The sequence below is a fragment of the Halichoerus grypus genome, chromosome 4 (assembly GCF_964656455.1).
Source record: "Halichoerus grypus chromosome 4, mHalGry1.hap1.1, whole genome shotgun sequence".
Taxonomy (NCBI): Eukaryota; Metazoa; Chordata; class Mammalia; order Carnivora; family Phocidae; genus Halichoerus; species Halichoerus grypus.
In genome coordinates, this window is record NC_135715.1 from 57,387,525 (window position 1) to 57,415,057 (window position 27,533).

General features: G+C 35.3%; 1 protein-coding gene across 1 annotated transcript in view; it reads right to left on the minus strand.

The window, feature by feature from the left end:
* Positions 1–27,533, minus strand: part of SUCLA2 (succinate-CoA ligase ADP-forming subunit beta) — a 44,211-nt gene that overhangs the window by 12,774 nt on the left and 3,904 nt on the right. Inside the window, exons 2-6 of the mRNA XM_036079395.2 lie at positions 26,421–26,601; positions 14,859–14,958; positions 14,288–14,450; positions 3,364–3,492; positions 596–734 (exon numbers count right to left, since the gene is read on the minus strand). Of these exons, the coding sequence (XP_035935288.1) occupies positions 596–734; positions 3,364–3,492; positions 14,288–14,450; positions 14,859–14,958; positions 26,421–26,601 (712 nt within the window). The remainder of the gene's footprint in view (positions 1–595; positions 735–3,363; positions 3,493–14,287; positions 14,451–14,858; positions 14,959–26,420; positions 26,602–27,533) is intronic.

Below are 27,533 nucleotides of genomic sequence, written 5' to 3' on the forward strand. Positions count from 1 at the left end.
TTACAAAAGAAAAGGTGTCAAAGTGACAAGCTAATCTTATTTCCCTGGTGGATAAAACTATTAAAAGGACTCAAGTAACAAAGTCTACCCTTTGTAATAATAAAGATCCATGATGACTCTAAAGTCTGAAACTTGTGGGAGACTAAAACGGCTACTTCCCATAACTACAGCCATTACTCACTACCACACTGGATACTCTAATCAGCACTGCCCAAAAGGACTTTCTGCAATGACAGCAGTATTCTGTATGTGTGCTGCCTAATGTGATAGCCACACGTGGCTACTGAGCAGCTGAAATGTGACTAGTTCGATTGAGGAATATTTTAATCATATATCATTTTAATTAATTTTAATTGCCACATGTGGCTAGTAACCCCCATACTGTACAGTGCAGCATTAACCCCCCCGTGTGTACAAAAATATATAAAGTGTTTATTTTAATAGGTATCTTTAATATTTGTTCACATTCATTCTATTTACTATAAAATAAGTTTCTACATAGGAGTGAGTTCACTCCCTTATGAGTTCAACTTCCTTAGTGAAACATATGATTGGTAAATACATCATTAATGTTTGATAAAAAAAGATACCTTACCAGTTCCATCTGAATCCTCTACCATTGGATTTATTTCTACCATAGTTGCATCATATTTCAGGAAAAGGTTGTAAAGCTTGACCATATTTTCTGCCGCAGAATCCACAATATTAGGTGGAAATCCCATCTTCTGTGCAAGCTGAAATTCATTTGTCTCTTTATTATAGTATAGGTATGTTGCATCTATCCAATCAACATTAAATTCTTATAAATAAAAAACCTTATTATTTATCATTAAAATGATAAGCATGAATCATTTGTAGTCAAACATGAATGACTCAAATAGCAGCTACTATTACTAAATGGTTAAACAAAACTTTTTATTCAAAATTCTCACAAGGCAAGTAGTATGCCCGTTTTATAAATGAGAAAGAAATTCAGAGAGGTCAAGTGACTTGCCATTTGCCTAGATTCCAGTTCCAGTGTTTATTCCATAGCCTCCATACTGCCTCTAAGCCTTATGGCAAACCTAAACTGGAAGAAGAGGCTTATATTTTATTAAAATGACATATAAAAGGCAGACTGACAATCCCAATGGTCCAAATGATAGCAGAAATACTAAATCACCTGATTTTACCTTTTAGGTAATTGATGAAGAATGTCTACCAAGCAGAGGACACATTCAGTCAAACCAGTATAACTGCATTCATTCAAAAATCTACAGAGTACCTGATGTAAGTGAAGCCCAAAAGATATAGGTACTTAAGCTTCCAATCTAATAGAAGAGTTTATAGTCTTGAGCAGAAATTCCTAACTAGATATACCTGAAGAGCTTTTTATTTTTTATTTATTTATTTATTTTTTAAATACATATCCCAAGGTCCCAACCCAGCAGTTCCAGTTCACAAGTTCTACAGTGGACCAAGCCATCCACAATTTTTGAAGTTCCATAAGCAATTCTGAACCACTGGTACAGAAGCTACATGTCTATATGCTTATTCTAACTGCTACCACTGCTCAAAAACACGATGGAGGACATTCACCTCTTTTCCAACTGCTGTCTAAGGCTGCAATACATTTTTACAGAAAATCTTAAATTCTTTAAGGGTGAATATGGTTTTTGTAAAAAATCAAATGCCAATAAAGTAGATAATCAAGCTAAGAAATGTCATTTTCAACTAAAAGTTATTTCAGGGGCACCTGGGTGGCTCAGTCGGTTAAGCATCTGCCTTCGGCTCAGGTCATGATCCCAGGACCCTGGGATCGAGTCCTGCATTGGGCTCCTGGCTTAGCAGGGAGCCTGCTTCTCCCTCTGCCTGCCGCTCCCCCTGCTTGTATGCTCTCTCTCTCTGACAGATAAATAAATAAAATCTTAAAAAAAAAAAAAAAAAGACTTATTTCAAATAAAGAATAAGAAATAAATGAGAAATAATGAAATTTTATTTCATTAAGGAAGATTTTCACCAGGTCATAATCCACCATTTTAGATCTAAACATTTGAGAATTACGACAGAATTCTGATCAACCCAGAATGACATTAATTTACCAAATGCTATGCTAGGTACTATTTCTGTTCATCACTCAAAAAGCTATAATCTTAGTAGATTATGCCTTCAAGTAGTCTTGTAAATCAAGTATTCTTTCTCATCTAAATTTAACCGTCCAGTCATCACTCTTACATAACTACCTAATGAATCGAACCTCTGTCCCATTTAAAGATTTATACCATTCTTTTGCCTAACTGACATTATCAGAGTAATTTCTCTATCTCCTTTAAACCTTTGTGCCAGTCAAAAATTCCTATTCTACTGTACTTCAATATCATAAGCTTATTTTGACATAGTTTCCCACTAATAGATGGTAATTTCATTCAAACTTTAATATTCAAACTTTTCTTTTAAGATGGGTCACTTATTTTTCATACCCAAACTAAACAATTTAATTCAATAGCAGTATTACCAACCTTACCAAGCAACTCTCACAGGCCATGGTATTAAACTTCATGGTTGGGCTTTTTTTTTTTTTTTGGCAGGGGGTGGGAAGGGTGGATAATGGGGTGGGGGGGGAGAAGCACACAAAAAGGACTATACAGAATACTAGTTAAATTGTGGGCAAAACTTATTCTGTATGTGCAGACACTAAAAGTCCATCGCTTTCATCAGGTTCTCAAAAGCACCCATAAACCCCCCCAAAAATAAAATCACTGATCTATCACAGGGATATATAAGACAGTGTCCCTACCTTTCCATACAATTTTACAGGAAATAAAGGGGAGGCTGACACATATTAAATGCCACCATGGGGATGTAAAATCCAGACTATGATAAACAATAAAGTATAATCACCCCAGTGTCTTCAACAAATGAAAGAAGATGAAGAGAGTGAGGGAAAGAAAACCTCTAAATTAGAAAAAGACCTATGAGACAATAACCAAAAGCAATGAAAGACCTTAAATGGATCCCAACTCAAACAAATTTAAAAGAAAAAAAATGAAAAACTTGAGACAAGGGAATGTGAATGGCTAGGTAAGTAAGTAATGATATTAAGGAATTATTATTAGTTTTACTAGGTATAACAATGGTAGAGTGCCTATTTTAAAAGAATCCTTACCTTTTAAAGACAAGTAATGAAATATTTATGGAAAGAAAGGAAATAATGTAGATACTTCTAAAAGTTTCAATTTCAAACAAGATATTAAAAAAAATTTTGAGTGTCAGGCATGTTAAGTTTTGTCAATCACTTCACTAATTCTCTCTCTTTTTTTTTTTTTTTTAAGTATTACAATTATCCAATAAAGCTAGACAGAAATTTTTCAGAATACAACATACCCGGACAGCTTGTTCCTTCTTGATGCCTTCTACAATATCAATAGGTTCTTTAACTATGGCCTCAGGAGTCTCAGCAGCAACATCTTCAATGTTGACACCACCTTGAGAACTTCCTATTAATACAGGACCCTAGCAAGAGGGGAAACAGACAAAACATCCAGATTTTATTTTGGACCCTTCAATAAAATGTTAAAACCTATTTATGCACACTATCAGACTTAGGCATCTATCAATCCCCACTCCTATTTTTAAATTTCCTCGAGAATTTCTCCTTATACCTCCTGCACAGTGCCCCTTTATAAGCATTCATTTGAAATAATGGAAAAGAAGTAAAAAGGAGACAATAGTTCACCTGTGGAGGAAAAACATTCAAAATAAACATAAAACTTATACCAAATAAGTTAATATAAATACCTATATATAAAATATAACCTGTGCACTTTTCTTAAGAACTGAAGGGCAATTAAAGTATTATTTAAAGAACATTTTTAAAAATCATTAAAAAAGATACTGATATTTAAAAAGGAGAGTCTAATGAATTAAAGTTGAAGATTTTATAAGCTCTAGCCCTACTGCAAGTTAGTAAAAAAGAAAGTTACCTACCTTGAAACAATAGTTCTGGCTATTATCATCAACAATATAAGAAGGTAAGATGTAAATAGTAAATAATTAAATTAACTTTTAAGTCATCTAAAATCAATCAAGAAAAAAACCTTAGAGCAAAATAATCTAATAGATTTGTTAATTTGCGCACAAAACTGGAAATACTCTTAACATGCAAAAACAAGGAAGTGGTAAAACCATATTACTGAAGACTATTTAATGATATAGGAAAACTATCTCAGTAGTGTTACGTGGGAAAAAAAGGATATAAAACTCTAGATTCTATTCTCAATTGTGTGGGGTTTTTTAACATAAAGTATGTTTAAAAGTGTACCCATTCACTAATCACACAAACTAAAAAAAAAGATGGGAAAACATTAAATGATAAGACTTTTATTATTCTGTGTCACTATTCCACCCCCCCCAATTTTTTTTTTACAGTGAACATAGTATTCTTAATCGGGGAGAGGGGTGACTTTCATGGGAAAAAAGCAAAAACAAAAACAAAAGACTATTTTCACTTTTCTATCCCAGCAACTAGTGTTTCAGTAACAAACTCATTTTAAGACATAATGTAAAGGAATAGTATTATATTCATTACTGTCTGGAGAACAAAACAGTCCTTCAAATCCTCAAAGTAAGGCAATAGCCAAGAGGAAAAGAAATAACCTATTACTTTTTTAAGAGAATTAACTGTTACTTAAGTGAAAAAACAACTTAAAAAATAGTACCAGCCTCCATGGAGAAAAACTGGGTGGCTGAGAAACAGGTGGGTGGGAGATTTATACTTCCTTGTACATCTTCATACCCTTTAAATTTTATATTATGTGATTAGATTGCAATATGCATGTGTAATAAAGAATTTGGCTGGCCTTTGTCCCCAGTGTCTGGACAACCTTTAAACCTTCCACTACATCTGACAGTTTATGCTAATGAAGTGACTCATGGTGCACCCCTAGTATTACAAAGGAGATGACTCAGGTAGGCCACAGGCCAGGACAGAAAGACAAACACTGATTAGAGGTTTGGAGTTTTGAGCCACATGATATCTGCCCACCCTTCTGGGAGGAAAGGGGGCTTGGAGATTAAGCTCAACCAAGTGGCCAATGATTTAATCAGTCATGCCTACTTAATAAAGCACCCCCCCAAAACTATGGACATCAGCATCAGCAAGATGGTAGAATAGGAAGCCCTAAACCTCATCCTCCCACAGAAACACTAACTTAACAATATATGATCTGAATTTTTATTCCCTTCTATGAGAATAAATCTCTTTATGAGAATGCCAGAAACCAGTTAGGAAATTGTAGTACCTTAAGTTCAAATGCAATGAAACAGGTAAGAAAAGCCATTTCATTTCATCCAAGGCAGCCCCCCCCCTAGGCTGACACAGCTAAAGATCAAGAGAAATAGCCCAATGCCCTGTTTCTTCCTTGGGAGGGAAAGGGGGAAGTAGAATGCATCTCTAACATTCCTACTTTTCAGGGGGCTACAAAGCAACTGGTTTCTGTCTCACCTGACTTGGAGGACTGACTAGGAAAAGCATACTCTAATTGGTGGTGCAGGGGAGACATGACACAACTGAGAACACAAGAGAGCTCAGCATCTTGGGATGCTGTAGAACTTGTAATACTGCAGAAAGAAGTCAACACAGCTCCCAAAAGTTGGGAAAAAGCACCCAGCTCAGGGACTTTTTTTTTTAACAACTCAAGGAACTAGAAAAAAGACCTAAACCCAAAGTTAGCAGAAAGAAGGAAATAATTAAGATTAGAGCAGAAATAAAATAGAAAATAGAAAAAATTAATAAAACTAAGAGTTGGGTTTTTTTAATTTAATTTTATTATGTTATGTTAGCCACCATACATCATTAGTTTTTGATGTAGTGATCCACAATTCATTGTTTTCGTATAACATCCAGTGCTCCATGCAGTATTAAGAGCTGGTTTGTTGAAAAGATCAACAAAATTTATAAACCCTTAGGTAGACTAAGAAAGAAAGAAAAAACTCAAACAACAAAAATTAGAAATGAAAGAGAAGATATTACAAATGGATGCCACAGAAATAAAAACGGTCATTCGAGTCTACTATGAACAATTACATGCCAACAAATTGGATAACCTAAAAGAAATGGAAAAATACCTAGAAACAAATCAACCAAAAATGAGTCCTAAAGGGGAAAAAAAAAATCTGAATAGAATAAACATATTACAAGTAAGGAGATTAAATCAGTAATTAAAAACCTCCCAATAAAGAAAAGCCCTGGACCAAAGCGCATCACTGAAGAATTCCACCAAATATTTAAAGAACTAACAATAATCCTCAAACTTTTCCAAAAAACTGAGGAGAGGGGAACACTTCCAAACTCAGTGAGACCAGCATTAATACCAAAATCAGACAAAGATACAAGAAAACTACTAACCACTATCTCTGATGAATACTGATGCAAAAACTCTCAACAAAACACTAGCAACCAATTTCAGTAACACACTAAAAGGATTAAAAATCATGAATAAATGGGATTTATTCCTGGAATGCAAGGATGGTTCAACATACACAAATCAAAGTAATTCACCATATTAACAGAATCAAGTTTTTGATGCAGAAAAAGCATTTGAAAAAAATTCAGTATCTTTTTATAAAAACACTCAACAAATTAGTAATAGAAAGAATTACCTCAACATAATAAAGCCATATATAAAAAACCCACAACCAACATACTCAATGGCAAACAACTGAAAGCTGCCTTCTATGATCAGGAAAAAAGGCAAAGATGCCCACTCTTGCCACTTTCTTCAACATAGCATTTGGAAGTCCTAGCCAGGGCAATCAGGCAAGTAAAAGAAATAAAAGGCATACAAATAGGGAAGGAAGAAGTAAAATTACCTCTGTTCACAGATAACATGATCATGTATATAGATACCCTAAAGAACCCACAAAAAACTTTAAGAACTACTAAATGATTTCAGCAAAGTTACAGTATACAAAAATCAACACACAAATATGTCTTGCATTTCTATATACTAACAGTGAACAATCTGAAAAGGAAATTAAAAAAATGATCCCATTTACAACAGCATCAAAAAGAATAAAATAAACTTAGGATAAACTTAACCAGAAAGATAAAAGACTTGTACACAGAAAATGATAAAACAGTGCTAGATGAAACTGAACAGGACACAAACAGAAAGATATCCTGTGTTCATGGATTGGAAGACTTAATACTGTTTAAATGTCCAATACTACTGAAAGCAATCTACAGATTAAATGCAATCCCTACTGGCACATTTTCCCAGTACAACCTTTTTTCCATCATCCATTTTCTGCAAAAACAGAAAAAAACCTTAAAATTCATATGGACTCTCACAGGACTATGAATAGCCAAAATTATCTTGACAAAGCAAAACAAAGCTAGAAGCATCATACTTCCTGATTTCAAACATATTACAAAGCTACAGTAATCAAAACAGTATGGTTCTGGCATAAAGATAGACATATAGACCAATATAACAGACTAGAAAACCCAGGAATAAATCCCCATGTATATGGTCAAATGATCTCTGACAAATGTGCCAGGCTACACAATGGGGAAAGGATAGTCTTCAAAAAATGGTGTTAGGAAGGGACGCCTGGGTGGCTCAGTCGGTTAAGCACCTGCCTCCAGCTCAGGTCATGATCCCAGGGTCCTGGGATCGAGTCCCGCATCGGGCTCCCTGCTGTGCAGGGAGCCTGCTTCTCCCTCTGCCTGCTTCTCTCCCTGCTTGTGCTCTCTCTCTCTGACAAATAAATAAATAAAATCTTTAAAAAAAATGGTGTTGGGAAAACTGAATATCCACATGCAAAATAATGAATGTGGACCCTTACTTTACACCATATACAAAAATTAACTCAAAATGGATTAAAGACCTAAATATAAGAGCTGAAACTGCAAAACTTCTAGAAGACCTTGGATTTGGCAATAATTTCTTGGCAATATTTCTTTGGCAATAATTTTCTTTGCCCAATTTAAAAATGGGCAAAGGACTTGAATAGACATCTCTCCAAAGATGTAGGTCTTCATCAGCTTAGGATAGTATAAAACAAAATGCAGTAAACTGGGTGGTTTAACAACAGACATTTATTTCTCACAGTTCATGGTTCACACCCATACTAATCTCCTTATCAAATGGTTAGTCAGCCACATCCTTCATATTCTTTCCCAAATAGCTTTCTCACTTTTTGCAGTATAGGCAGACTGAGAATTTTCCAGATCTTTAAATTGATTCCTTTTTGCTTAGATTAACAATTCCTTCTTCATTTCTCTTTTCTCACATTTACCAATAAGCAGTCAGAAGGAACCAAGCTGCTCCCTCAGTGCTTTGCTTTAAAATCTCCTCAGCTAAACATTCATCCCTCTGAAGTTCTACCCTCCACAAAACACTAGAACATAAACACAATTCAGTCAAGTTCTTTGCCACTTTTTAACAAGGATCACCTTTTTTCCATCATTCTTCGTTTCAGTCTGAGACCTCAAAAGAATGGTCTTTACTATCCATATGGATATTTCTACCAACATTCTATTCATGGTTATTTATATATTTTCTAAGAAAATGGAGGTTTTCTCTATAGCTCTTTTCTTTCTGAGCGCTTTTCTTTCTGACCAGAATCACCTTTAACAATCCCTTTATGATAATCCCAGCTTTTTCTACCACATACCTCAGAACTCTTCCAGGTTCTATCCTTTACCGAGTTCCAAAGCCACTTCAGTGTTTTTATGTATTTGTTATAGCAGCACCCCACTTCACAGTACCAACATCACCTCACCTAAACCTAATTACCAAAGGCCTCACCTCCAAACATCATCACATTAGGGGATAGAGCTTCAACATATGAATTGGGGTGGGAGATAAACCTCAGTCCATAACAATAAACAAATAGCCAACACGTATAAGAATGGGTACTCATTATCATTAATTATTAAAGAAATGCGAATCAAAACCACAGTGAGATATTACCTCACACCCATAAGGGATAATTTCTGTAAAAAAAAAAAAAAAGGCATTGGTCGATGTGGAGAAATTGGAACTCTTGAACTCTGTTGGTAGAAATGTAAAATAATGGAGCCACTGTGGAAAACGGTGTAAGGTTGCTCAAAAAATTAAATACCATATTATCATACAATCCAGCAATCCCACTTCTAGGTATATCCAAAAGAATTGAAAACAGTATCTCAAACAGATTATCTGCATACCCACATTAACTGCAACATTATTCAAAATAGCCTAGAGGAAGAAACCTGAATGTTCATCAACAGACAAAAAATAAAGAAAATAAGAAAAACTGTATATACATACAATGGAATATATTTAGCCTTTTAAAAAAAGGAAATCCTGGGGGCACCTGGGTGGCTCAGGTCATGATCCCAGCGTCCCACGATCGAGCCCCGCATCGGGCTCCCTGCTCGGCAGAAAGCCTGCTTCTCCCTCTCCCACTCCCCCTGCTTGTGTTCCTGCTCTCACTCTCTCTCTCTCTGTCAAATAAATAAATAAAATCTTTAAAAAAATTAAAAATAAAAAAAGGAAATCCTGACACATGCTACAGCATGAACCTTGTAGACAATAAACACTAAGTAAAATGAACCAGTCACAAAAAAAGATAAATACTGCATGATTCCACGTACATGACGTTTAACTGTAACTAAAAAAATCAAACTCTTAAAAACAAAGTAGAATGGGGATTGCCGGGCACTACAAAAAGTGGTAGAAGGGGAATTGCTCAATGGATATAGTTTCATTTTTGCAAGATGAAAAAATTCTAGGGATCTGCTGCACAACAATATGCATAAAGTTAACACGATTGTACTGTATACTTAAAAATGGTTAAGATAGTAAATTTTATTATATATTTTTGACCACAATTTTAAAAAAAAGAAAAAACAACTCTAGACAAGAAACTTGATGAGCTCCTGTGGCTGGCAGTATTCTTTCTGTGCACTGTCATGTATCAATATTCCAGGAGAGTGACATGTACCTGAGGACAATGGAAACTTTATGTTTGGAACTCTCCCAGATCTTGCCCTGTGCGTCTTCATTTGGCTGGTTTTGATTTGTGTCCTTTGGCTATAGTAAAACTGTAATCATAAGTATAGTATTTTCCTAAGTTCTGTGATTCACTCTAGCAAATTATTAAACCTGATGGGGCGCTAGGAACCCCCAAATTTGTAACCAGCTATTAAGCATACAGGTTACCTGGGGAACCCCAAACTTGAGGCTGGTAAGTGAGCACAAGCCATGTGGAGGCCTGTACCCTTAACCTGTGAGGTTTGGCCCAAGTCTGGATAAATGGTATCAGAACTCACTATAATATACGCAGATAAAATTTTTTTTTTAAGATTTTATTTATTTGACAGAGAGAGAGAGCGAGAGAGGGAACACAAGCAGGGGGAGCGGGAGAGGGAGAAGCAGGCTTCCCGCCGAGCAGGGAGCCTGATGCAGGGCTCAATCCCAGGACCCTGGGATCATAACCTGAGCCGAAGGCAGACGCTTAACGACCAAGCCACCCAGGCGCCCAGCACAGACAAAATTTTTAATGAAAGAATTCATTGTGCCTCCTGAGACTAAAGAGAAAAATAGCAAGCTAAAGAGAAATGTTTGAAATTATAAGTCTAAATTTTAGTTTCTGAATAAATTTCAAATGAAAAGGTATTCTTCACTTCCTCTCTAGAAAGGCAGTTGATAATTATAAGCTTTTACAAAGATCTAAAGGAGGGGGGGATACAGATTTAAGAAGGCCCTGTTCGACTAATGTCATGCTACTGAGGTAGAATATAAGTAAATTAATGTATTGATAACCCCAAAATATAATTTTATCCAACAGAAGAGGTAGAAACCAACAAACTTTTAAAATACTTGAACATTTTATTTTATTTTATTTAAGATTTTATTTATTTGAGAGAGAGAACAGCAGAAGAGGGAGAGGGAAAAGCAGACTCCCGCTGAGCAGGGAGCCCGATGCAGGGCTTGATCCCAGGACCCTGGGATCATGACCTGCGCCAAAGGCAGGCGCTTAACCATCTGAGCCACCAGGAGCCCCTGAACATTTTATTTTAGTTTTACCTTTTTTAAAATATCTATTGATAAGAGAAATTAAGAGCCACAAAGAAGTAGCACTATTGAAAGGGAAAAGATAATATTAAATTCTCACTGAAGTAATGATTAGGTCTCCAAGATTAGCGGTAAATTAGGAAAAAAGACAAAAAAATACATATGAAATAATAATATATAAAAGAAAGTGAACAGCCTCTCTCTGTACTAATTCCCTAACCAATTAGAAAGAAACCCCAAAATTGTAGGCAGCTGATCAGAAGAAAGCTTACACAGGTAAATATAAATCAGTTAAAACAATGACTATAGTTTTGCATTTGGTCATGACTGCTGAATGCATGCTGTTTCTATTTAAACAATTTGGTTTCAACTTTAAATTTTAGTGATAAACTTTCAGAACTATTTAAGTTCTAGCGAATAGTTGGAATTTCAAATAAATTAATAATGCTATTTTCTCCTTCTTAACCTAAATTCCTCTTTTCTTTGGTCCTACAAAAAATTTTGCCTTGAAATAGATCTGAATTTTAAATATGACAAATAAGCCACTTAATAAAAATGTCTTTTGGAAAATAATAAGAGTGGGGTGCCTGGGTGGCACAGTTGGTTAAGCGTCCAGCTCTTGGTTTCAGCTCAGGTCATGATCTCAGGGTCAGGAGATCAAGCCCCACGATGGGCTCCACGCTCAGCGCAGAGACTGCTTTAAGACTTTCTCTCCCTCTCCTTCTGCCCCTGCCCCCCTCACTCTCTCTCTAATAAATCTTTAAAAAAAAAAAAAAAACAATAAAAGTATAGAAAATAAAAATTTGGAATTCTTGAGGCATTTGATATCTATTCCAGGCAAAGTAAAAAACTTGATATGGTTAAATGCACCATTCATTTACAGCAGATTACAATGTTTTACTAGAAAAAAAATTAAAATAGCAAATGTAATTTGCTAAATTAGATTTGTGTCAGCCCAAAAGTACCCAACAGGTACTGGGCAAATGGTAAGAAATCTAATTTTGAGAAAGTGCCAAAACAGAGTAGGTACTTAAATTGATTTTTTGACATACCAACCCTATGTAACACATACTAAAGAGGACCAATAGAGCCTATGATACACTACTAAAAACAGATAAGGAACAAAAACAATTTTTAATGATCAGCTGACTTCTATACACAGAACTTTAATTCAGTCAAAAATGTTCTTTTCTTTTCAGTTTAAATAGATGATTTTTGTCTTGTTTAAAAGAGAGTCCCCAAAATGCTTGCCATACCCCAAAAGGTAACACCAACCAACTCTACATTGGTCTAATGTGAGAGCATCAAAGAACAGTTGGCCAAATGGTTTTACTGGTACTATCAAATTTTTATTTTTTTAATTTTTTTAAAGATTTTATTTATTTATGTGAGAGAGAGGGAGACAGGGAAAGAGAGAGAGAGAGAGAGAGCAAGCACAAGCAGGGGGAGGGGCAGAGGGAGAAGGAGAGGGAAAAGCAGACTCCTGGCTGAGCACAGAGCCCAACACAGGGTTCGATCCCATGACCTGAGTCAAAGTTAGACGCTTAATCAACTGAGCCACCCAGGTGCCCCACTGGTACTACCAAATTTTTAATCTGAATCATTACAGCTATGCAATGTGAAATAAAAACATTTTTCCCCCACACAAGACTCAGAGAGTTCTCTAAAAATTCAAGTCCTTAAAATGAACTCAAATTTGATCCTTTTCTCTAATGCATTTGGTAATGACTCTTCTCTCAGTGGTCATTATATCTTTAATAAAATATTTTTAGTGTGTTATAGTCATATCTTTAATAACACATATTCAGTTTGCTACATTTACTCCAATCAAGATGAGGTACTTTGAATGTTTAATATTACAGGACTCATAACTCTAAAACAAAAAGTATAAAAATAATAACAAAATGAAACATGTTGATATACAACATCAATGGAAAGGAAAAGAAAATGTAATAAAAATAAGTGAATTTGTAAAATTATTGTTTTTGTAAATGTGTGTAATATATATAAGGTTATTGTCATGAGATTTCTAAAGTAACTTACAAAACTAAATTCTACCACATACAGAAACCTATAACGGTAAAGACATCACTTACAAATAAAACAATGTCTTTTTTTTTAAATTTTATTTTATTATGTTATGTTAGTCATCATACAATACATCATTAGTTTTTGATGTGGTGATCCACGATAAAACAATGTCTTTTATCCTATATATCCTGAGTGGGTTTTTACTACCACCTAGTGTTATACCTTAAGAAATACTTTCCTATAAAAATTAAGTTACAAAAGACATTTTACAATATCACTCAAACATTACTAAAGATATAATTAACTGTAGGGGGAAAAAAAAAATCACAGTATAGAAAATAACTATTTTTAAAAAGCTGTCTTATATAAGAAACCTATTTTCATTACCCTTAAAATTTCTGTTGTATTACTAATTGTGTAATTTACATCAAATCCTTTCTAGGGCTTCCAAATACATACTCAAGTTGCTTCAAAAGACAAAGAAGCTACCACAAAGATTCAGCCCATTATCTAGCCAATGCACTCAAAAAGCCAGATAATTATAGTATAAAATGATTATCAATGCTCTCTCAATGCAAACGGGTCTATGAAAGGACTTCCTAAATGCTAGCATTTTAGGTTCCCATAAAGAGAGGGAAGCAAAGGTAGGGTTATGCTCCTTAGAATCACACTGTTTGCTACTGAATGTCATCCTTCAACTTGCCAAACACCAAACTGACTACTGAAATAAACCCCAAACTATAAAAACAAAAACAAAAACAAAACAAAGCAAAAAAAACCACAAAAACACCAAGAGGTTGAAAAAGAACAAGATGAAGTCATGGAAACGCATTCTTTTAATGGGCTCAGAACTCTCTTTGTTAAAAGATTTAACTCTGCTAGAAATTATCTTCTCAGTCTATGGAATCTAGAGATGAAGCCAAAGGATTTTAGCTGCTTTTAGTAAATTAACAATTTAGAAGTCCTGTGGATTCTATTTCAGCAAGGTTTTGCCTACAGCTTTTTTTTAGGCACAATATTATGTATTAAATTTTATATCATTAACCATGCTGGGTTTTTTTAAATGACACAAAAATGTTGTGCTCATGACATATACAAATAAGATTATGGATCATACCTTTTTAATCCTTCCCATACAAATAGAAATAACCAACCTCTGAAATTGAATGTAGTAAAGTCATCCTAAAGGTATCATGTCTACAATTACTCACTTGAAATGACCTTTCCATTGTTATTGCAAAGTAGTATTCTCTCCGGGGATATCTTCGCTCACAAACCAATACTTGATTGCATATTCTGCCCTTTTCTCCTGTTTGCTTGGTAAACAACTTTTTCCCAATCATTTGTGAGGAAACAGCTTTTGCTTCTTCTGGACTGAAAAAAGAAAAAGAACTCAAATTTTTTTCTCCTCCAACTGAGGAAAAACAAAAGCATATGACAGCCAAAATTTTATCTCATTTAATATTTTTTTAATTTTTTTTAAAGATTTATTTATTTATTTTGAGAGAGAGAACACACCAACGGGGGGAGAGGCAGAGGGAGAGAAACTCAAACAGGCTCCATGCTGAGTGCGGAGCCCAACACGGGGCTAATCCCAGGACCCTGAGATCATGTCCTGAGTCAAAAGCAAGAGTCAGACGCTCAACCGACAGAGCCACCCAGGCGCCCCACTCATTTAATATTTAAATTTCAGTATTTTCATCAATTCAATAATAAGGGGTAATTTTTACAATATATTTTTTCTTTAATAATGATGATTTTTCCTTAAAAAGCAGGACTTACGAGAAAACTATCTTCACTCCTCCTTTGAGGCCACTCTCAAATGTTCCTTTTCCTCTACCACCAGCTAAAACCTGTGCCTTTATCACAACGTCTTTTGAACCTAGAAGAAAAACACTTCTGTTAGATAAGCAGCATGGAATAGCATGCAAGACATTATTTTGTTATTAAGCATATATGTTAAGTGATGTCATTATATGTAGTAGACTCATTTACCCACAATGTCAAAAAATGAAGTATTCGACATACATAGTTTTTCTCGATTAGAATATTAAAACATTCATCTAAAGATCCACAAGTTTAAAAAATTAGCCATTCATGATTCCTTAAAGAAGATTGAAAATCATTTTACTTTTCTTTAACACTAAATATCTAGTGCTTTGGAAGGTATTAAAAGCACAAAAATTGAGGCTCAAATGTCTTCCCAACATTTCCCTACCTTTCTATTCATGTGTAAAATTGCTATCCTGTGAAAATTTGAGTTAAAAAAGCTACTCTGAGCAGAAATACATCATAACTTAAGGAGAAACTGCCAGTACTGATACCAACTTACATTGTTCCGGTAACAGAAAGACCTGTTGATACACTTTCTTGAGCTATACTGTTATGAGGAGTATTATCAGGAGTTAAGCTATATTTATCAGAAGATTCAGGGATGTTATAAGTCTTAAATTTTTAATTTTTTATAGTACTTTTTAAAAAATTTTAAATGAAATTTTTAAAATAAATATTCTGAATTTTTCTTCTTTAACAGGTAGACTGATCTCTCTTCTATCTTCCTCTTTCTAATGTGCTGAAGAAAATCAGCAAACCAGCTGGTTAACCTGGGTACCCCTCATCATTCATGGTCCAGGGCTATTCCTCTTAGAGGGTATTCTCTGTCTCCTCAGACAAGCAGAATTTCAGAATCTCCTCATTTTGCCTCTTACAGCATTTTGCCTCTTACAGCATTTTGCCTATACTAGCAGTGCAACACTTGTATTACATTATGGCAAAATAATAATCTTATTCTTATTGGTTACAAGCCCAAAGCAGTCCCTGGTATATAACTACCAATCCATGCACACACCATGCAGAATACGGGGACTCCCACCTAATCAGATAACCCAACAAAATCAAAGAGGTAACAAATGCAGTTTCTGATAAAACCAGTAAGAAATGACCTAAAGTTTACACCTAAACAATTATTTTAAAAGAATGTTTAGAAAATTAATGATGTAAATGAGCCTACATTTAGAAGTTAGAAGATGGCCCTGTGAGTCAGTCAAGGAAGTGTTTTAAAAAAACCGTCTTTCTCACATCCCATACTCATCTTTAAAATTTATCCAGAATCTTGACCACTCTTCATCACCTGGTTTGAACCCTGGTCCCAGCCACCATTCTCTCTCACCTAGATTACACTCGTCCCTGAAAGAGTACTCTCAAAGCAGCAAAGTGAGCACATCACTCCTCTATTTAAAACCTTACAGTGAATGCCCATTTTACTCAAAGTAAAAGTCACACTCCGTACAATGACCTACAAGGATCTATACAATTCCCCAGTACCCTTACTATTTGTATCTCCTATGACCTCCTCATCGTTCACTCCACTCCAGCTCCACTAAGTCTCCACTGTTCCCAGGCATGCTTCTGCCGTCAGGATTTGGCTCTAATGCTCCCTCCGCCTGGAATACTCTTCATCAGGTACAGGAAACCCCTGCTTTTCAAAAGTTTGCATTACACCACTTCGCTTTTACAGAAGACCTACATCGGATACCTGTTCTCACTAATTGAAAGAAATCCGAAAAGTGATTTTCGCTTTTGCAAAAAACAGCATTCAGTGTTGATTTTGAGGAGAGCCATTAGAGAGGTAGCACACACCCCAAGCAGCAAGAGTGGCCAAGCTCCTTACCCAGGAACTATTCTCAGCATCCAGCCACCAAAACTTTGAACCGTGCCTGTGAGCATCTGTGCTTTAGCCTAGGAGGGGTCATTTACTGGCTCTGGGAACACTTGAAAATTTCTCCTTATAATTAATGCTAACCGCTTTCACTTTATACCATTTTGGCTTACAAAAGGTTTCACAAGAATGTTCTACTTTCGGATACCAGAAGACACCTGTATCCATTTGAGAAAGGCCCGCATTCCCTTCAAGTTTTTCTTCTTGTATCTCATTGTCCATGAGGCCTACCCTGATCATTCTACTTAGTAGTACAACCTGCCCACCTGGGACCAATCCTCCTTACCCTGCCTTTTTTCCATAGAATTCATCACCTTCAAACATAATATATAATTTTCTCATGTTTACCATTCATTGTTTTGCTCGAATACAGGCTTCAGAAGGGCAGAATCTTTGTTGTGTTCATTGATGTTCTCAAGCTCTTGGGAGCATTCCTAGCATATATTTTCTGAATGTTGAATAAAAGAACATTTAAAGATGGAAAGAATTCTTGCATATCTTGATTTTCCACTGCTCTTTTAAAAACTCAGAACTGGAAATACTCGGCCCTGCAACTAAAGCTGTTTAGAAGTGCCTGGTTTACACAAGATAGACCCTTTTCTATCTGCCACAGTCCCCACGATTCAGGTAAAAACAACTAATATTAGATGAAGATTAGAGAAAACGTAAGAAATTTCCTTAAAACGAACAATATTTTTCTTATCGGAAAGAAAACAGGTAGCCTCTGGGACAATGGCAAATTACAGAGTTCACGCCCAAACTTAAAGGAGCAGCCACTAGTCGTTTTACCTGTTTCTGGTTACCTGGTTTTTCCAGTACTTTAGAAATATTCATTCATATCCAAAGAGGATAAATGTAAACCCAACAGTGTAAGTATAACGTAAAAATGGCCAATAGTTAAACTGGTGCTTTGCTGGGCTAAATTCAAACATTCCTAACATAGTAAACTGAGAACTTAAAAAACTGACCTATTAGAGTAATAAAGCTCTAGTTTTTCAAAAATATTTTACAAGACAGAAGTCTCTTCCTCCACAAAATGTCAATTTCCTTTCTTTAGGAATATAAATTCCTTAACGGCAGAGATGATTCCTCAAAAGTTCCTTCTAAAAAAAGCCCTTCACAACAAAAGAAAAGCCAAAAAAATTTAATGAATACAGTCTCATCAAGACAAGAGGGATTGCAAGAGAAATCTGAGGACAACTGATTGATACAAAGATTTTATTCAATTCCATTAATTCATTCAACAATTACATCTATATACCAGTTACCGCTAGAGCCAGAGATACACCAATGAGCAACAGAGACCTACCCTGCTCTTAGAGAGCTTACAGTCTTATTAGATTTGGCCCTTTGCTCTAGTCAGACAAGATCTTTTATGGATTCCAGGTTGTCTTTAAAATACAGTCACTATTCCTCCTAGCTTTAGTTATTCACAAATGTCTTAAGCATTCTTCATATATAGTCATCTAATAAAACACTGGGAAGAAGAAAAAAGAAGGCAAAGTCCTATTTTATGCCATTACAAATCTCCCTCCAGGGATTATTCATTAATTGGCAACCTTTGCACATGTTTATTCAACCAGACAAAAATTCCACATTATACTAGAATCCTAAACATTAGGACTAAGACACAGAATGGCTGAATAAATAAAAAAACAGACTAATCTATGCTGCCTCTAAGAGACTCCCTTAAGATGTAAGGACACAAACAGACTGAAACTGAAAGGATGAACAAAGATACTGCATGCAAATGGAAACCAAAAGAAAGCTGGGGTAGCTATACATATATCAGACAAAATCAACTTTATAACAAAGACTATAACAAGAGACAAAGTAGGGTGTTACATAATGATAAAGGGGCAATCCAACAAGAGGATGTATCATTGATAAATATTTATGCACCCAACATAAGAGCACCTAAATATATAAAGCAAACATTAACAGACATAAAGGGGGAAATAGACAGCAGTACAATTAATAGTAGGGGATTTCAATACCCACGTATATCAATCAGATCACCCAGGCAGAAAATCAATAAGCAAACACAGCCCTTAAACAACGTATTCGACCATGGTCTTAATATATATATACAACATTCCATCCAAAAACAACAATACATATTCTTCTCAAGGGCACATGGAACATACTCCAGGATAGATCACATGGCAAACCTCAAAACAAGTCTTAATAAATTTAAGAGGACTGAAATCACATCAAGCATCTTTTCCAACCACAATGGTATGAAACCAGAAATCAATTAAAGGAAGAAACCTGGAAAATTCACAAACATGTGGAGATTAAAAAACATGCTATCAATGGGTCAAGGAAAAAATCAAAACAGAAATAAAAAAATACATCGAGACAAACAAAATGGAAATATACCAAAATTTATGGGATCAGCAAAAGCAGTCTAAGAATTCACAGTAATAAAAGCCTATCTCAAGAAACAAGAAAAGTCTCAAATTAATTTTGCACCTCAAGGAACTAAGAAAGAACAGACAAAGCTCAAAGTTAGTAGAAGGAAGGAAATAACAAAGGTCAGAACATAAATGAGACTAAATAGACAATGGAAAAGATCAATGACAGTAAGAGCTGCTTCTTCAAAAAGATGAACAATATGGACAAACCTTCAGCTAGACTCACCAAGAAAAAAAAAAGAGTGGATTCATAAAATCAGACACAAAAAGATGAGATACTACAACTGAAAACTCAGAAATACAAAGGATAAGAAACTATTATGATCAATTACATGACAACATACCGGACAACCAAAAAGAAATAATTCCTAGAAACATACAACCTACCAAGACTGGATCATGAAGAAACAAAATATGAACAGATTACTAATAAGGAGATTGAATCAGTAATCAAAATCCTCCCAAAAAATGAAGGTCCAGAACCAGATGGCTTATTGGTGAATTAAAAAAAGAATTAATACCAATCCTTCAAAACTCTTCCAAAAAATAAAAGAGGTGGAACACCTGCAATTCATTTTACAAGGCCAGAATTACCCCAATACCAAAACCAGACAAGGATACCACAAGGAAAGAAAATTACAGGCCAATATCCCTAATGAACATAGATGCAAAAATCCTCAAAAAAATTATTAGCAAACTGAATACAACAATACATTAAAAGAATCATATACCATCAATGGGGATTTATTCCAGGGATGAAACACTGGTTCAATATCCACAAGTCAGTCACTATACTAATAAAATGAAGGGTAAAAAACATATGATCATCTCAACAGATGCAAAAAAAGCATTTGGCAAAATTCAACATCCATTTATGTAAAAACCTCAACAAGGCAGGTACAGAAGGAACATACCTCAACATAATAAAGGCCATATATGACAAGCCCACAGCTAATATCCAACACAACAGTGAAAAGTTGAAAGCTTTGCCTCTAAGATGAGCAACAAGAGAAGGATGCCCACTCTTGCCACTTTAACACAGTGTTGGGAGTCCTAGCTATATCAGGCAAGAAAAAGAAATAAAAGGAAGGAAGAAGTAAAACTGTCACTATTTGCATATGACATGGTATTACATATAGAAAACCCTAAAGATCCCATCAAAAAACTATTAGAATAAATGAATTCACTAATACTGCAGGACACAAAATCAATACACAAAAGTCAATTACATTTCTATACATTAATCATAAACTATCAGAGAAATTAAAAAAAAATCTCATCTACAACTGCATCAAAAGAATAAAATACCTATGGATAAATTTAACCAAGGAGGTAAAAGACCTGTATACTGAACTGTAAGGCATTGATTAAAGAAACTGAAGAAGACAAAAATAAATGGAAAGATATTCCATACTTATAGACTGGAATAATACAGTTAAAATGTCCATACTACCCATAGCAATCTACAGATTCAATGCAATCCCTATCAAAATTCCAATGGCATTTTTCACAGAAATAGAACAAACAATCCTAAAATTAGTATGAAACCACAAAAACAACCCCAAGTAGCCCGTGCAATCTTGCAAAAGAAGAAAAAAGCTGGATATCACACTCCCAGATTTCAAACTATATTACAAAGCTACAATAATCAAAACAGTATACTACTGACACAACGAAATAGCCCAGAAATAAATCCATATATACATGGTCAATTAATTTATCAAAAAGGAGCCAAGAATATACAATGGAGAAAGGACAGTCTCTTCAATAAATGGTGTTGAAATGGGGCACCTGGATGGCTCAGTCAGTTAAGCGTCCAACTCTTATTTCAGCTCAGGTCATGATCTCAGGGTCCTGGGATCAAGCCCCGTGTTGGGCTCCACACTCAACAGGGAGTCTGCTTGGAATTCTCCCTCTCCCTCCCTCCCTCAGCCCCACACTTGCTCGCTTGCTCTCTGTCTAAAAATAAATCTTTAAAAAGTTTTTAAATAATAAAATAAATGGTGTTGAGAAAACTGGACAACCATGTACAAAAGCATGAAACTGAACCACCATCTAACACCATACACAAAAATTAACTTGGGGCGCCTGGGTGGCTCAGTTGGTTAAGCAACTGCCTTCAGCTCAGGTCATGATCCTGGAGTCCTGAGATGGAGTCCCGCATCCAGCTCCCTGCTCGGCAGGGAGTCTGCTTCTCCCTCTGACCCTACCCCCTCTTGTGCTCTCTCTCTCTCAAATAAATAAATAAAATAAAATCTTTAAAAAAAAATTAACTTGAAGTGCATTAAAGACTTGAACATAAGCCCTAAAATACCATAAAACTCCTAGAAGAAAATATAGGTGGCAAGCTCTTTGACATAGGTCTTGGTGATGATGTTTTCAATCTGACACCAAAAGTAAATACAACAAAAGCAAAAATAAGTAAGTGAGACTATATCAAATTAAAACACGTCTGCATACCAAAGGAAATCATCAACAAAGTAAAACAGCAACCTACTGAACGGGAGAAAATACCCGCAAATCATATATCTGACAAAGAGTTAATATCCAAAACATATAGAGAACTCAACTGTGGAAAAAGAAATGTGATTAAACAACAGGCAGAAGATGTGAACAGACGTTTTTCCAAAGATATACAGATGGCTACTATATATAAAAATATGTTCAAAATCACTATTCATCAGGGAAATCCAAATCAAAGCCAGAATGAGGTATTATCTCACACCTGCTACAATGGCTATTATCAAAAAGACAAGGAATAACAAGTGTTGGTGAGGATGTGAAGAAAAGGGAACACTCATGCACTCCTGATGGGAATATAAATTGGTGCAGCTCCTGTGGAAAAGAGTAAAGAGGTTCCTCAAAAAAATTAAAATAGAACTACTATATGATCCAGCAATTCCACTTCTGGGTATTTATCTGAAGAAAACACTAACTTGAAAAAAACATATGTACCCCATGTTTATTGCAGCACTATTTACAGTATTAACAATATTAACAATAACCAAGATACGGAAACAACCCAAGTATCCATTGATGGATGAATGGGTAAAGAAATTATGGTATATGAACGTGTGTGTACGTGTGTGTGTGTGTGTGTGTGTGTGTGTGTATTCAGCCACAAAAAAAGAATGAAATTTTGCCATTTGCAACAACATGGATGGACCTAAGTGAAGTAAGTCAGAGAAAGACATATTCCATATGAACGGAATCTTTTTTTTTTTTTTTTAAAGATTTTATTTTTCAACAGAGAGAGAGACAGCTAGAGAGGGAACACAAGCAGGGGGAGTGGGAGAGGGAGAAGCAGGCTTCCCGCTGAGCAGGGAGCCCGATGTGGGACTTGATCCCAGGACCCTGGGATCATGACCTGAGCCGAAGGCAGACGCTTAACGACTGAGCCACCCAGGCGCCCTGAACGGAATCTTATATATGGAATTGGAAAACAAAACAAAACAAAAAAATTAAGCTCATAGATACAGAGAACAGACTGGTGGCTGCCAGAGACAGGGGGTGGGAGATAGGAAAAATGGATGGAGGCAGTCAAAATTAAAGAAAAAAAAAAGATGGGACTTAAGACCCATTTCAAACTTATAACCTCATAAAACGTAACAATAAGTTTATGTTTTAAGCAATTAAAAAATACGTAGCAGATATAAGTATTATTATTAATGAAATTTAGAATTTGGCAATTAAAGTCTACTCTTAAAAAAAAGGGTCAACAAAATATGCAAAAAAGACAGACCTAAATTTTACTAGGTTGAACAATTTTCAAGCAGCAAAATGATTACATTGTGTATAATTTCAAACATGGAAAGCCAATACAGATGCAATTCTATTTAGGGTAATAGAGGAACTAAGATGTATTTGTATCTGATCTTGTACTAGGGTTTCCCTTTTAAAATTCTATGAAGCACAGCTTTTATAGTTCCTCCGAAAATTAAACAAAAATGGGAGAAACTTCCCAAGCCTAAAAGATAACTATTTTTGGCAATACAGAATCATGAAATTAATGAGCTGTCTACTAAAGACCTATCATTAAAAACGGATATGAGGGGACACCTGGGTGGCTCAGTTGGTTAAGTGTTTACCTTCAGCTCAAGTCGATTCCAGAGTCCTGGGACTGAGTCCTCCATCTGGCTCCTTGCTCAGCGAGGAGCCTGCTTCTCCCTTTGCCTGCTCTTGCCCCTGCCTGTGTGTGCGCTCGCGTGCACTCTCTCTCTCTGACAAATATATAAATGTATCTTTCCCAAAATATAAATAAAATAAGTAAAAAATAAAATGAAAATGGATATGAGAAGGGGAGTCTGGGTGGCTCAGCTGGTTAGGTGTCTGACTCTTGATTTTCACTCAGGTCATGATCTCAGGGTCCTGGGATCAGGCTCTGTGCTCAGCGGGAATCTGCTTGAGATTCTCTCTCTCTGCCCCTACCCCTGGCACATGCTCTCAATCTCTCTCTCTCAAGATAAATAAATCTTTTTAAAAATGGATATGAGAAAACCAGTCTATTTAAAAAAACACAAACACACACAAAGGAAAAGAAACTATATTTCTTCCCAACCATTCTTCCATCCCTAACTTCAGTTATTCACAACAGGCAAAACTAGCCTCCAGAATAGTGTTTCCAACTTTTTTCACATCATGATATACACAGAAAATTATAGAATTTGTAGGGAATACTGGGGAAAGAGGCCAGGGCTATTTCAGGAGTCGTTACCAGCTGTAAGGCTCAGCGGCCCGTCCCCATGCTAACTCACAGAACTGAGGGGAAGCAGGTTTGACCCACCTGTAAAGCATTTATATCTCACTATATCAGTTGGTGATGTAAGAGTTTTAATACATGGGAATTAATACTTTGTGAGTTGTTCAATAACTCAAGAAGCAAAGTAGCCAAAATCAGCATTGGGAATTGCTAGCTAGATGGACAGAACCAGGTGTATTTCTAAGGCACATTATACCATACCTTGTGCAATTAGATCCTATAATCAACATCTTCTGACATCAAATATCAACATCTTCTGACATTAATGACTCCCAACGAAAGACAGAACTGTCCTCAACATCTTCATGGTAGTTACTAAATATACCTTTTAAAAGTAGCATTTCTGATTCTCTAAATTTAAAAGACCTCCTTAGTCACTAATCCCACTTCCATACTATAATCATCATCTGCAGCGTTATTTAACAAAAACATACTTTCTAGATGAATAAGATACCTTCTGTTCTAAAGGGCTCAAAATCAGAGCTGCCTACCTGCTCCTTACTTCATAGAAGTCCTGGTCCCAGAGGCCTTCCCAGAAATACTCATAATTAGAGTATACCCTGCACATGTTAACTATTCTTTCTTCCTTTAATCATTTAAGCATCATTAAAGTTTATAAGGAATAAAGAAATCAAGAAACTGGCATCCAAATAAATCCTATTTGTTTTATGAAAGAGTTCCTACAGATTTTTTTTGACAAAACAATGAATTTTGACTAAATGAGTAAATATATGGAAAATACAGAAAAAACAATAATAATAATTTGGAAATAGAAAAAAATAGTTTTTACCAACTTCATTAAATATAAATCAGGCCTTACTAACACTGGCATGAAAAACATTTTAAGCTTCAGCATTATTACAAAGGAAAGAATTGGTAAACAAACAAAAAATCATCACTCAAGAGATTAGACTAACAAAAATAAAAGAACAAAGTCAAGGGTCTAAATTTCATTCTTAAGGACAGAACAGTAGAGTAAGAAAACCTTATACTTTCTCAATTGCATTTCCATTTTTCCCTTCTACTTAGCTGACTCTTCTTTAGAAATTAAAGTTTAGGTCATATAAATAAGATCAAATCTCAAGGGAATAGTTATTAAAAAGTAGCCTTTGCAAGAAATACTACAGAAATACAAAGTACAATCACAAGTTTTCTTTAAACTTGACCTTTAAGAGCCTCTAATATACAGTGTTTTGAAGATAAAAATGAGGCACATATTTTACCATGCACAAGTTCAAGCTACAGGTCACCATTAATTAACAAAAATTTCACCAAAATTAGTATCAATTTACACAAGGCTTTCAATGAATAAAAAGAAGTTTGCTTATAATCTGAATAAAAAGGATTTTTTTCTAACAAAAAATTAAACTGTCAATGAAAAATCATGCTTCCAAGTCAACATCTCATTCAAAAACATAACTTGTATGACATATTTCTGAACTTGTACATGCCCTTACTTTTAAAAGAAAAACTCATTCTAGAAACAAATAAGTACAAAATGAGAGTAAAACTTTAAAAATTTTAAACATTTTTAAATGCTCCATTGCCTTCTTAAAATACTAATAAAAGCAAAGTCTTCCCCAAAGCACATTCAAAGCCTTATTAATCAGGTATACATACAACAGACTGTGCTAATCTACATAAAATTGGTGGGATTTTAAATACTGCTAAAAATGAAATGCAGTGTATAGCTAGTAAATTACTCGTTATTATGGCCTCATTTTAATCATTAAAAATGTAAAGTGAAGGATATCTTCTAAAGTCAATATTTTTTAAATAAGAGATTAATATAAATTAACAAAAGCTATTAAGTTTTCTGTTATCAATAAACGAATCTACTAATAAACATGGACAAGTACTTAATTCATTTAACAAATATCAACAGTTACCGATTACCTAAGTGCCAGGTATTCTTCTAAGAGTTTAGGAGGTATCACTGGACAAAATAAGACAAAGAAACCCTGCTCTCATGGAGCTTACAGTCTAGGGCTCAGCTTCTCCCCTCCCTCCCACCACCTTGGTTCCATACTTTTCCTGTCAAAAAAAGTTGGGGGAGGAATATTAGACCTCTTTACAACCACATAAACAGCTAGGATTTTCTTCACTACTTCCTTGAAGAATCATCACAGACACCAGTCTTTTAAGCTTCAGAATATTAAACAGATCTTCCTTCCCCATAATTATATTCCAACTAAAAACAGGACTTTAAAGGCTTCCTAATTCCAATATAATTGGTTCTTAAGTTACTAGCGCTATGGGAGCTCATAATAATCTCATAATAATTTTAGAATGTCAACAATCATAAAGTTCCACCTTCTCTTTTAAATAAATAAAATTCATTTTTTAAAAAATAAAATAAAACCTATAAGCTGTTATAAACTATAAGGAAAGTTCACATCTTATCAGAAGTGCCCATGTCAAAGTGGCTTAAGTTTTTCTTAAGTTAGTACCTAATTTTTTGGCAACTGCATAAGCTTCATCTGGTGATTTTGCCACATGTCCTTTGGGAATGGAGACACCAGCTTCTTGCAACAATTCCATACTCATGTATTCATGTAGTGAGAGACTCCTTTTTTGCTGCTGCTGTATTTGGAGTCCATGGTTGTTAAAAAATCCAGAACTTCCCAGAACCTAAAGAAATTGGGGACATATTATATATGACAGTAATTTGGAACTTATTAAAAACACCTTCCCAAAATACTTTTTTATATACAGTACTTGGTTCTTCATAACTATAATAAAACCATTACATTAAATCATCAAAGAATAATATTCAGAGTACCTAAATTATAACCTAAGAGCTAACCTACCAGCTAAATACCAAATGTTACCCTTGTAGTTTCATCTATTTTCTCATCATGTCTGGTCTTATCTTTTATTTGACTCCACTACCATATCCCTAATGACCTACAGAGCATTTCTACCTCAATGCCAAATTCAGCAGATCTAAAACCAACCTCATCTTTTCCAACAAACCAAAAATCCTTCCCAACTTTCTTCTCTCCATCATTCTTCCAACACCAAACAAATAGCTTGGCACTAGATATGTGGTACTTAGTTGAGTGATAGTTGAGTTATTACTCTTTCATACACACAAGACTCAAAACCCTGGTTTCATCTGTAGTGATCACTGTGGTGTGCTACTCAGATTCCCCTTTCATAGCCCAGCTGCTGGGAGTGCTGGCTACTGACAGCTCTCAGCTGAGTCCTCTCATTGGCTTCTTTGCCCAAGTCACACCTTCCCATTGTCAGCCTGCATCCAATGACTGGTCAACGGGGGTTAAGGTAAGGATATAAAGTCCTAGCACCTCACCCCAATTTGGGATAATTCTGAAGGACCATCTTAGTTCCAGATATCCCACAGGAAAGGCAAAGGTTCCTACTGCAACTGTACCACATTTCTACTTCTCCCTCTACTCAATCCTCCTTCCTTCACTCCCCCACAGGTGTTGATCCAGATACCACTTTCCAGTTGACTTCTTCAATGAAACTCTCTATTTCATAGCCCGCAAATATCCAAATTCCTCAATCCTATCAACTTTATATGACAATATGTAGAACAA